Source organism: Mytilus californianus, unplaced genomic scaffold, assembly GCF_021869535.1.
Source record: "Mytilus californianus isolate M0D057914Y unplaced genomic scaffold, xbMytCali1.0.p SCAF_6, whole genome shotgun sequence".
Taxonomy (NCBI): Eukaryota; Metazoa; Mollusca; class Bivalvia; order Mytilida; family Mytilidae; genus Mytilus; species Mytilus californianus.
In genome coordinates, this window is record NW_026262712.1 from 114,526,292 (window position 1) to 114,539,242 (window position 12,951).

A 12,951-nucleotide genomic window follows, 5' to 3' on the forward strand; every position below is an offset into this window, starting at 1 on the left:
GTTCGGAGGGCGAACTTGTGACCTAATGTCTCATTGACAAGCATTTTAAAAGTGAACTTGTGACCTAAGAAGGGTACTTTACTAGAGCCCCATTTGTTATTCTCTATTCTAAGCAAGTGGAGTGGTATTTTAAATCTTTTCTTTCATTTGATAATGTACCATGTAAAATACATTCATCTAATTACAAAATGTGCAGTCAATTCTAAATTGTATATTACAAAATCAGGATTGAACTGAATACAGAAAAAAAACTCCAAAATTTCCATAAATATAATCTATATATATTAATAAAATGCTTCGCTGGGGCGCAGCTTGATACGACCGCAGAGGTCGAATCCTGAACAGTTGGGGCAAATATGGACACAACATTCAAGCTTGATACAGCTCTGAATTTGGATTGTTATTAAATATTTGACACATCATAGGTTTCTGACACAGAAAGAATGTGGTCTAAGAACTTGAATTTTTTTAATTTACCTATTATGGTCCAATGTCCAAAATCAAAATACATGGTTAGATTCAGCATATCAAAGAACCCCATATATTCAATTTTTGTTAAAATCAAACAAAGTTTAATTTTGGACCCCAACTTGGACAAACTTGAAAACTGGGCCCATAATCAAAAATCTAAACACATGTTTAGATTCAGCATATCAAAGAACCCCAAGAATTCAATTTTTGCTAAAATCAAACTAAGTTTAATTTTGGACCCTTTGGACCTTAATGTAGACCAATTTAAAAAACGGGACTTAAAATTAAAAATCTAAATACACGGTTAGATTTGGAATATCAAAGAACCCCAATAATTCAATTTTTGATGAAATCAAACAAAGTTTAATTTTGGACCCTTTTGACCTCAATATGAACCAATTTGATAGCGGGGCCCACAAATAAAAAATCTAAATTCATGGTTAGATTCAGCATATCAAAGAACCCCATATATTCAATTTTTGTTGAAATCAAAAAAAGTTTAATTTTGGACCCCAACTTGGACCAACTTGAAAACTGGGCCCATAATCAAAAATTCAGCATATCAAAGAACCCCAAGAATTCAATTTTTGTTAAAATCAAACTAAGTTTAATTTTGGACCCTTTGGACCTCAATGAAGACCAATTTAAAAAACAGGACCCAAATTAAAAATCTAAAAACACGTTTAGATTTGGCATATCAAAGAACCCCAATAATTCAATTTTTGATGAAATCAAACAAAGTTTAATTTTGGACCCTTTTGACCTCAATATGAACCAATTTGAAAGCGGGGCCTACAAATAGAAAATCTAAATACATGGTTAGATTCAGCATATCAAAGAACCTCATATATTCAATTTTTGTTGAAATCAAACAAAGTTTAATTTTGGACCCCAATTTGGACCAACTTGAAAACTGGGCCAAAAATCAAAAATCTAAATACATGTTTAGATTCAGCATATCAAAGAACCCCATAAATTCAATTTTTGTTGAAATCAAACAAAGTTTAAATACTGGACCCTATCTTGGACCAACTTAAAAACTGGGCCCATAATCAAAAATCTAAACACATGTTTAGATTCAGCATATCAAAGAACCCCAAGAATTCAATTTTTGTTAAAATCAAACTAAGTTTCATTTTGGACCCTTTGGACCTTAATGTAGACCAATTTAAAAAACAGGACCCAAAATAAAAAATCTAAATACACGGTTAGATTTGGAATATCAAAGAACCCCAATAATTCAATTTTTGATAAAATCAAACAAAGTTTAATTTTGGACCCTTTTGACCTCAATATGAACCAATTTGATAACGGGGTCCACAAATAAAAAATTTAAATACATGGTTAGATTCAGCATATCAAAGAACCCCATATATTCAATTTTTGTTGAAATCAAACAAAGTTTAATTTTGGACCCCAATTTGGCCCAACTTGAAAACTGGGCCAAAAATCAAAAATCTAAATACATGTTTAGATTCAGCATATCAAAGAACCTCATATATTCAATTTTTGCTAAAATCAAACAAAGTTTAATTTTGGACCCTTTGGACCTTAATGTAGACCAATTTGAAAACTGGACCCAAAATTAAAAATCTAAATACACTGTTAGATTCGGCATAACAAATTAATAAATGTGATCAAAGATTTTACAAATCTAATGCGCCATACTGTGCAATTAAAGACTTCTTGAAATTTTTCAATATTTGAAATTTGAAAAAAAAAAAATTTTTGAAGAATAATTCTTTTTAATTTCTGAAATCTGAAATGAGAAAAAATTGACTCCCCACAATTTCTTTTTATCCCCCCCCCTTTTTTCCCCCAAAAAATTCTTTCCCTCAAGATATGGTCATAATCTCAATTCAAATTTCCAATGGAGTTGGCAACCATAATTACCCATTTAAATTTACCATAGTGCTAACTTAATCTATTTTATAATAGAATTAAAAATATAGTGTCAAATCTTTCATATGGATTTTTTTGTAAAAAAAAAGATGCAACATTTGCAGATATTTTTACTGGTCTTCCTTTATAAATATGCATTTCTTTAAACATAATTTAAAAGCAGTGTAAGGGAAGTAACCAAAACATTTTATTTGGATTACCTCCCTTGCACTGTTTTAAATTATCTTTATTGTTCATTAACCATTACTTTATACATAATTTAAAAGCAGTGTAAGGGAGATAATTTCAATGATGTATTTGATTTATCTCCCTTACACTGCTTTAAATTATGTTTTGTACTAAAGTATTTGTGCATTAACCAGGACAACCCTGTTTTTCCCCCTTTTTTGCCCCTAATTCCTAAACGGTTTGAGCCATAACCCCCCAAAGCAAATCCTAACCATCCCTTTGTGGTATGGAAACTTGTAGTATAATTTCAGAGAGATCCATACACCGTTCCACAGTTATTGTCTGGAAACTAGAAAATGCTTATTTTTGGCCCCTTTTTGGCCCCTAATTCCTTAACTGTTGGTACCATAACCCCCAAAATCAATCCCAACCTTCCTTTTGTGGTATTTAACCTTATGGTCAAATTTCAAAAAGATCCATTCACTTAAACTAAAGTTAGAGTGCGAAAACCAATGTGTCTTCGGACGACGACGACGCCAATGTCATACCAATATACGACCACAAAATTTTTTTGCGGTCGTATAAAAATTTGCATTTCAGAATAAAAAAAAGGAAACAAAAAGATTTTTTATTGGCTTTCATAAAGGAGACCTAAAAATATTTCAAAAACCTTTACAATTCTTGTTAAAATAAACCCTATCCTCCTTTCACCATAACTTACCATGAATGTATGTCAAAGTAGGTGATTTTAGATGGAGTTTTAAATCTGGTAAAAAATAGGTATATCATATGATTTACTGCTTTGTTATTAATTTGTTTAATAAAGCACCAATCAAAACATATGCTCCAAAAGCTCTAACAAAAAGCCAGTCGATCCAAGAGTGCAACCTAGTTTTAGGATCTTTTTGCATTGATTTTTATTTTTGCCTTTCCAAACTTTCCTTCTCAAGCATACATGATGAATGTTATTACAGAAACAATGATCAATGCATTGAAACTAGAATCCAAACGTTTTTATACTTCCACAGAGTCAATAGACATGTGGCTTGATTATCAGTCATTCTACCATCTAAACTAAAGGTATGCTTTGTTCAATTTGAGGAAATCCAGTTTCAGAACATGAAGAATAAATGAATAATCATCTTAAATATCAAAAGCTCTTTAAGTCAGACTTTCAATCAGCAGGTAATAAATAATTTTGTCAATAATTAGTGATAAGCTTAACTTATTTTATTCATTAATCATATCAAGGGTTTTAAAACATTCACATTTTTATATATTTCTCTGAATTAGAGCATTAAGTTGCTGAGTAGGACTTTAAACAGTCCCAACTGACCGATACTTTAATAATATCAGTTGACAAATTAAAATTTCCCTAACATGTCTCTACTTACAAGTTTAACTGCTCTGTCAATATTCTCCGTAATAAAATGTTTTGTTCCTTTTCTTTGAAATAAAATCCATTTTCAATCAGCCTGTAAAACAATTAAAACATTTCTGAGCATCTATGGATAGTTATGCTATAATCTCAAAAAATCTTGATATTAATAATTAATAGACAATTTATATGTGGGATATATTGTCCTAAATTATTGATTGTAATAAAAGAAAAGGAAAAGTTCATAAATGAGTTATCCTGAAACAGTTAATTTAATTTTCAGAATTGAATGCATATTGGTTAATATTTCCCAATACGTACACCAAACTATTGTGACTGGTTTATAAATTCCTAATCAGTACATGTCCAACCATTTATGGTGTGAAAACTAATGAAATTTCCTACAATTGTATAAATTTCTGAAAGGTTAAATTGTATAGATTTCTGAAAGGTTAAATTGTATAGATTTCTGAAAGGTTTAATTGTATAGATTTCTGAAAGGTTAAATTGTATAAATTTCTGAAAGGTTAAATTGTATAGATTTCTGAAAGGTTGAATTGTACCATACCGGTCATTAGTTGCTACCTTTTTTATGTATTTTGCTATTGAATAGATTTCTATGGTCTTTTTTCACTTGACTTCTTATGAGACAATGTGGTGATCTACATAAGTCTGTGTTTACTATATTTATCTGGGATACACACACACATATATATATATACCTGTCATATACACATCTATCCCATTTTCAACACTATCTTCTGTCTATGATCCACACATCAAAGTTAAAAGGTCAAACAAAATAAATCACTCATTATAAAAGTCAAAAGAAAGAAAAACAACCAAATAATGTGTCAAAAATATTTTCCACTGAAGCGATTTATCATGGGATATATGTTACATACCATTTGGCTGAGTCTATAAAATTGTTAGATACAGCTAGATATGGCAAACTTGGGATCTATGGTACATACCATTTAGCAGTGTCTATGAAATCATTAGCCACAGCTAGATATGGCAAACTTGGGATCTATGTTACATACCACTTAGCTGAGTCTATGAAATCATTAGCCACAGCTAGATATGGCAAACTTGGGATATATGATACATACCACTTAGCTGAGTCTATGAAATCATTAGCCACAGCTAGATGTGGCAAACTTGGAATCTATGTTACATACCACTTAGCTGAGTCTATGAAATCATTAGCCACAGCTAGATGTGGCAAACTTGGAATCTATGTTACATACCACTTAGCCGAGTCCATGAAATTATTAGCCACAGCTAGATGTGGCAAACTTGGGATCTATGTTACATACCACTTAGCAGAGTCTATGAAATCATTAGCTACAGCTAGATGTGGCAAACTTGAGATCTATGTTACATACCACTTATCAGAGTCTATGAAATCATTAGCTACAGCTAGATGTGGCAAACATGGGATATATGATACAAACCACTTAGCAGAGTCTATGAAATCATTAGCCACAGCTAGATGTGGCAAACTTGGGATATATGATACATATCACTTAGCAGAGTCTATGAAATCATTAGCCACAGCTAGATGTGGCAAACTTGGGATCTATGTTACATACCATTAAGAAGAGTCTATGAAATCATTAGCCACAGCTAGATGTGGCAAACTTGGGATATATGTTACATACCACTTAGCAGAATCTATGAAATCATTAGCCACAGCTAGATGTGGCAAACTTGGGATCTATGATACATACCACTTAGCTGAGTCTATGAAATCATTAGCCACAGCTAGATGTGGCAACCATGGGATATATGATACATACCACTTAGCCGAGTCTATGAAATCATTAGCCACAGCTAGATGTGGCAAACTTGGTGGATTCTGTTCCTCCTCAGCATTAATAGTTTTGATCATTAATCCCTCCTGATCGTTACGAATTAACATCTTCATAACATCAATACGACCCTGCATAGCACAACAATGTATTGGTAACAGGCTCTGGAAACAAACATTGACATATAAAGGTTACACCAGTATCACCCTGTATGGCACAGTAATGTATTGGACTATCCAATTCAAATACAACACAAATCAGGAAGTCACACTTATATCGCATCTTTGCCTCTTTTGAATTCAATATTAAAAAAGTCAAATTATCACATTCATTGTGTGTTCCATTTAATGCTTTCCATGAGCAGAAATTATGTTTAACTTGACTATTCATGATATATGGTAATTGTATAATAATGACTGTATTGTTAGAAAATATTTTAACCTTTAAAAATACATAACTTTTACATCTTAAGATTTATTTATTTAAATAATAAGACATCTTACCCTGTTGTTATTTTTACAATTGAATTATTCACACATTCAACCATACATTTTATCAGGTCTATCTATTTACTGATGAATCAATAAGAAATCATAAACCCATGACAATTCTTCTAGTAACTGAATTGTCTTGCCAAGTTCCATTACCGAACTCATTTGGAATTTGAAGTGAAAGCGTAACAAATTTTTGTATATATGTACAGGGATATAAAAAAGACGATGTGGTATGATTGCCAATGAGACAACTCTCCACAAGAGACTTTTGGGATGGCTATTGCTATTACAGTTAAACTTGTTTTTTTTTTTTACAATGACTTTCAATGAACAAGTCATCCTTGTACAAGATACATCTTCTTGTGGCAGTAAAAAAAAATCCATGTCATTATTAAACTCCCTAGGAGTTTATAGGTTAAAAAGTGGAAATTATTTGTGATGCAAACACACACAGATAGACAGACAAGCTGATTACGAAGGGCTTTAACAATCAAACATCTTTATACCCTGTTGTTCCTTTTACATATGTTCGCATTTTTATGTAGCAGAAGTTCTATACTGGCCATTTCTGCTGGTTTCCCTGTTTCACCGTAACATTTAACATGTAGTGGTGTATTTCCTTCTGAATCTTCAGCATCAACTAAAGCTCCTGAGTCAAGTATCTCCTAAAATACACAACATATGTCACAAATCAAATGAACAATGGTAATCTATCATCACTAACTTGTCCTGGCCGCCTCTCACAAAAAATGCTTCCATAAGCTTAAAAGCAGTTCATTCAAAAATAATTGATATATGTTAATATTTAAACTATAAAGCATGTGAATTTTTTAGCATCAGGTCATTTGGAGAGAAAAAACTGATCAATATTAATACATATTTTTTCTGTTTCAGCCTATATCTTCACAGAGACATACAGCTTTTCTGGATTTAATTTCAACAAATCTGAAATTTTGAAATGTATAAATACTTGAATACTATGGGAGCTTCATGACCAAAAGCAACCTAAACAGAATAGCCAAATTCACCTGAGGTCAACTTTTCTAGAGAGAGATGGAACCTTCTTTTCTTAATACTTTCTATATTTATCAACAGAGAATTTAAGAAAGAAGATAAATCATGTAAGTACAAAAGTACTGACTACGGAGCCAATGATACCCTTTGGGACTGGTAGTCCACCAGCAGCAGAATTGAACAGACAATCCAAAATGCATATATCTATAAAACAAGTTATATGGCTGTATGTCATAGTTTTTGAAAATGACGATGTACATGAATTAATTTCATGAAAATACAAACAATGATCAAAATGAAAAATTAATACTGTAACTACACTCCAATATTAGGCATGAGTCTACAGTGGAAAATTTTCATAAACTATTTATGTGTATGTGCATGTGTGTGTGTAGGGGGTTGTCAAATGGCATGAAAATGTCTTGCTTATTCGGTGAGACTTTTGCAGGTCATAAAACTATTTTTACCTCCAGTATCGAGGCATTCCTGGATCTATGTAAAGCCGTAGCTCCCTTGTAGTCCCTAACATTAACATCCACCCTCAATGACAGGATATCTCGTATTCCTTGTATATGGCCGTGGTAAGCTGTGGTGTGAAGTAATGTACTGCCATTTATACATCTGAAAATAGAAATATTTTGTAACATCTCTCATTACATTCTTCTACTCATACCAAAGGTCATACCTCACAGTATCTAGATATGTCAATGGAAAGAGAAGGTTTATATAATTATTACCCAGTCAGAGGACTGAAACAGAAAGTTCTATATAAAAGTTAATGACAATTATCTTCTCAATGTTTTCTCGCCTGCAACAAGCCTGACTATGGTGTGCTGTTTCAGGCAATTCAGTGGTGTCAACAATTTTTAAAATTTGTGATTAGGTTCTACAGGTTAAGATGTATCTCTGTGTTAATAGTTAAGTTCATTTGGGGTTAAAACAATAATCTTTAGTGCCTTGAAAATGACCTAACAACATCTTAAATCTATATAAACCTGCTGGTGAAATGACTAACAGCAATGATCTTTATTTGATAAAATCCCAATAGATGTTAAACAGTAGACCAGATTGCTACAAAATTGTATATTTTATGATTTTGATAAATGGAGATGGATCACAAAGTGCTTGTCCCTAGCCAAGAATGATGTCAAGTCTCTTCTTACTTTATTTACAGCTTTTAAAAAATTAGAACAATTTAGTATAGACACCATGTCCATTGTTGATGATTGTATATTGAACTTTAGATGTCTTTTAGGGATTTTTGTTTGGTCATAAGATAATTTTCTTATTGACCTATAACCTACATTTCCTTTTATTCATATAAACAACTTAAAAATTATTTATTTTGAAGTCACCGAGACATAACCAAGTAGGCAGAGCTTCATAAACTACATGTAATTAAAATACTTGAATGCTGATGTAACTGCATGTCTTATATCAATGATGTATTAAGTGCTTATTCTGAAAAGGATCAATCAGAAAACTTAACATTAAGTGTTTATGACAAAGCCAGAAATTTACACTGATGTCGTTCTGCAATACTTTTGGCAGCAAAGATTAATAAACTGTTGACACAGAGTTATGTCTCGCCTGTCGGCATAAAATTCAGAAAAAGACAATCTGATGGACAGCAACATTGCTAATTAATTCAAAGTTGCTGAACCAACTAGTGGGTAGGGCCTCGACATGGTTGACAAACTGAGATGTACGGACAGCAATGTACCTTTATAGAAAATATTGTCTATTGTAAGTAGTTCCTATCAAATTAACTTAAGCAGAAAACTTATCATTGAAAATTGCTAATTAATTGAAAGGCCTAGGGGCAGGGCCTCAAAATAGTCGTCAAACTGATATGAACTGATAGCAATGCAACTTCACACAAAATATAATTCTAATGCAATTATTTTGTATCAATGGTTCTGATTGGATGACAGTAAGTGTACAATTCTCTATCTCCTTGTCTGTAACTAAGGAAGCCGACATTTTGAATTGCAGAATGTTTTGACATATAATTTTTACAATAATAAGCAAAAAAACTCACATGTTGCACCTAGAAATCATCTTTTTATCAAATTTTATTACATTCTGAAGCGGCCAAGAAGCCAGAAAACTCCTGGTGTTTACGTTTGACGTCAGAAGCATACCTATGACGTCACCTAGTTTTGGGGTCAAAGAAGATAACATCTTTTCGCAGAATTTTCTTTAATGAGAATTTTACACTGAAATAATGATTGAAATTGAATTATGTACTTGTTTTGCATTAGAATAGAGATAACTGTATTGTATTTGAAGCTTTGCGGACGTCCATCGGTAGTTTTACTGTCGCAAATACCCGTTTACCTGTCTCCGCTACGCGTCGCCAGGTAAACTAAATTTGCGACAGTAAAACTACAGATGGACGTCCGCAAAGCTTCAAATACAATACAGTTATCTCTTAATTGATCTATCACCAGTAGTTCCTATCCATCTAACTTGAGCAGAAAACTTAACATTGAAAATGGCTAATAAATTCAAAGTCACTGGACCATGACCTAGGGGACAGGGCCTCAAAATAGTCATCAAACTAATATGTACTGACAGTAATGAATCTTTATACAAAATATCAGTGATCTATCACAAGTAGTTCCTATCAAACTAACTTAATCAGAAAACTTAACAATTGTTGACGCCGTCGCCGGAAAAGCAATCCCGATGTCTAGCATTCCACCACTTTCATCGCAGGTGAAACAAAAATGTATAGATGCATCTGTATACAGTACTATGTTATTGTTAGGATAAGTCCAACGTTTTATTTGTACTGACCTGCTTCTTAAACAGCAATACTCCTTATATCCTCTGGAATGGTCTGACAATGATCTATCCAAAAGGTCCATATCACCAGACATTATCTTAGGTACAATGTTGGAATAGTGTTCATACAATTCTGGAACAAAAAACATAACTTATCTAACGGACTGCTATAAACATAACTTATCTAACGGACTGCTATACACATAACTTATCTAACGGACTGCTATAAACATAACTTATCTAACGGACTGCTATAAACATAACTTATCTAACGGACTGCTATAAACATAACTTATCTAACGGACTGCTATAATTAACAACTGGAGATATAATAAACTTCAGTTAATCTTTAATGACTCTTTTAAAAAGAAAATCTCATAATGGTTTTTCTTAGTTATACTAAAATGTTCATGACTTAGTATATTTTCTCCTACATATTTTTTCCTAAAAATAGTCACATGCCTGTAAATTAATTAGGAGATACTAAATATTTTCATTTGATCATAAAAATGCATGTAATTCTTAACCAAAGACATTTGTGCATAGAAAGAAGTAAACATAAATTTAACATGGCTCTGTTACTTTTCAAGATGTGTACAATCACAAAATATCATTTCTTTATGACTTATAGTTTAGACCTAGATATTTTCTTGGGAAGTGATGAGGTTTGTCTTGTTTAATTATATCAGGTCTTAGCCTTGCACTTTGTATTTTAAGGTTCATAAAGGTATTACCCTCAGTAGTTGCTTTACTATTTCATTTTTTGTTTTTTATCAATTGCTTTTCCTAAATAAATTCTAATGCAATATAATATGTAATGCCACTTTTAAATGGGATGATGTCTGCTGTCAATTCCACTGTTGAGGGTCTGGAGCTTCTTTCACAAAGAATCTTATGACAGTAATAGATTGTAGGTTATACTGAAATGTTCAGGACTTAAGAGTATTTTTTGTGAAATTAGTCGCAGTCGTTGGCAACAAAGTTTCTGAGATATTTCAAAGGTTGTATTTTGAAGATTTTGCTAGTATTGCATAAGATAATAAATAACAGTACTGTATTTGAAGAGCTGCTATTCAACCACAGTAATGTTATTCCTACATAAATTAACAAATGAGAGGTTTAGCTAGCTATAAAACCAGGTTTAATCCACCATTTTCTACATAAGGAAATGCCTGTACCAAGTGAGGAATATTTTCCTTGGAGTTTGGTATATTTGTTATTTTACTTTTTATGTATTTTTGGTGTGAATATTCGTATTTCATTTGTAATATGTTTAATTTTCCTACCTATCAAATACTTCTTGAAGTCATCATTTTTGACAGTTTCAAACGGTGAAAGTTGTTTGGTATTTTTACAGTGTACATCACAACCCCATTCTATAAGGAGCTACAAAACAAAGAAGTTAACATCAAGTATTACTTTTTGTAAATTCTTATTTAATTACGATGCTAAAAGCATTCATAAAACTGTTATAATTCATATCTTTTCTTTATGCAGATGCAGTTCAAAGAGTTCTAAATACTTACAAAATTTTATAAGAATTCATAATACCGCAAATTACATATGCTTTGCCTTATGTCAATGAAAAGGACCAAATAATATGGATTTTTGTTTATCAAAGAAAGGGAACTTTAAGAAAGGCAACATCAGTGTATTCTCAGTTCGTTTTAATTTACACTTACATGACAGACTTTTCTATGAAGACCTTCAATAGCAGCATTCAATGGAGTATTTTTCATTATATTTTTAGCATCAATATTTGCACCATTTTCCAATAATAATCGCACAACATCCTGTAATAAAAGAACAGAGTTCCAATGTCCCAAGCGTTGCACATATTTTATATTTCCAAGGGGCATAACTCTTTTAAAAAAAAAACTGATTGTGCACCATTATAGAACTTGTCCGAGATATTGCTGATATTAACCTATAGTATGAAGTTTTATAAAAATCTGGCAAGAATTGTACCCGTGAGAGTGCTAACTAGGCCATTTTACATAAATTTAATATTTCCAAGGGGCATAACTCTTTTAAAAAAGTCGATCGGCCACCATTATAGAACTTGTCCGAGATATTGCTGATATTAACCTATGGTATAAGTTTTATAAAAATCTGGCAAGAATTGTACCTGTGAGAGTGCTAACAAGACCTGACGGACAGACGCCCAGTATTTCCATGTCCCCCGCAACGCGTTACGCAGGGAACAATAATAAAAAAAATAACTATCAGAGGAAGGTTCCTTTGGCCAAGATATCTACCACATATCTTGACATGCCCCCTTGTTGTTTTTAATGATAGTATTATTTCTGTATTAGGTAGTGATTTTGTCAGGCAAAGTATGACAGCATTTGTTAGATTTGTTTGCCTGAAATACTTTACATAATTTGTTCCTATTACCCAGAAGCTGTGAACAACATCAAACAATTAATTCTCCTCAAACTGGAGCCATGGGTTGTCTTGATCTTTCAGTGAGCGTTTGCTCCATTTTGAAGGCCTCACTGTGACATTGAGATAAATAACAGCAATGAAAGCAGTATTTGCTTACTTTTGGTTTTGTGAATTGCATGTAATGATTGTCAAAATTAAAAAAAAAAAAAACAATGAACCAAACCTAACAAAGCATACAAAAAATATGTTGAAAGAGTACTAAAGAAAAAACTCATTCAAATTAATTGACTTCAATGCTGTTACTGTATTAGCATATATTTGGCCATTAAGATGAAATAATTACAATTTCTACAAGTCAATATAATTTATTAGGATAATTATATGGTGGACATACAAAATGCCATTTTCTACAAGCCTTATGTGATGCTGTATTTAGCAGATTTGGTCAACTTACAAATTGCCCATTTCTACAACCAAAATGTAGAGCTGTATTAACAGATTTGGTAAACTTACATATTTCCCATTTCTACAA

The 12,951-nt window shown here is 32.1% G+C and overlaps 1 protein-coding gene across 6 annotated transcripts in view; it reads right to left on the reverse strand.

The window, feature by feature from the left end:
* Window positions 1-12,951, reverse strand: part of LOC127705978 (uncharacterized) — a 64,150-nt gene that overhangs the window by 8,036 nt on the left and 43,163 nt on the right. For all 6 annotated transcript variants that reach the window (XM_052210363.1, XM_052210362.1, XM_052210361.1 and 3 more), the window contains 7 exons: window positions 11,714-11,824; window positions 11,318-11,417; window positions 10,044-10,164; window positions 7,709-7,862; window positions 6,734-6,892; window positions 5,722-5,897; window positions 3,936-4,016 (listed from right to left, as the gene is read on the reverse strand). In XM_052210363.1, coding sequence (XP_052066323.1) covers window positions 3,936-4,016; window positions 5,722-5,897; window positions 6,734-6,892; window positions 7,709-7,862; window positions 10,044-10,164; window positions 11,318-11,417; window positions 11,714-11,824 — 902 coding nt within the window. The remainder of the gene's footprint in view (window positions 1-3,935; window positions 4,017-5,721; window positions 5,898-6,733; window positions 6,893-7,708; window positions 7,863-10,043; window positions 10,165-11,317; window positions 11,418-11,713; window positions 11,825-12,951) is intronic.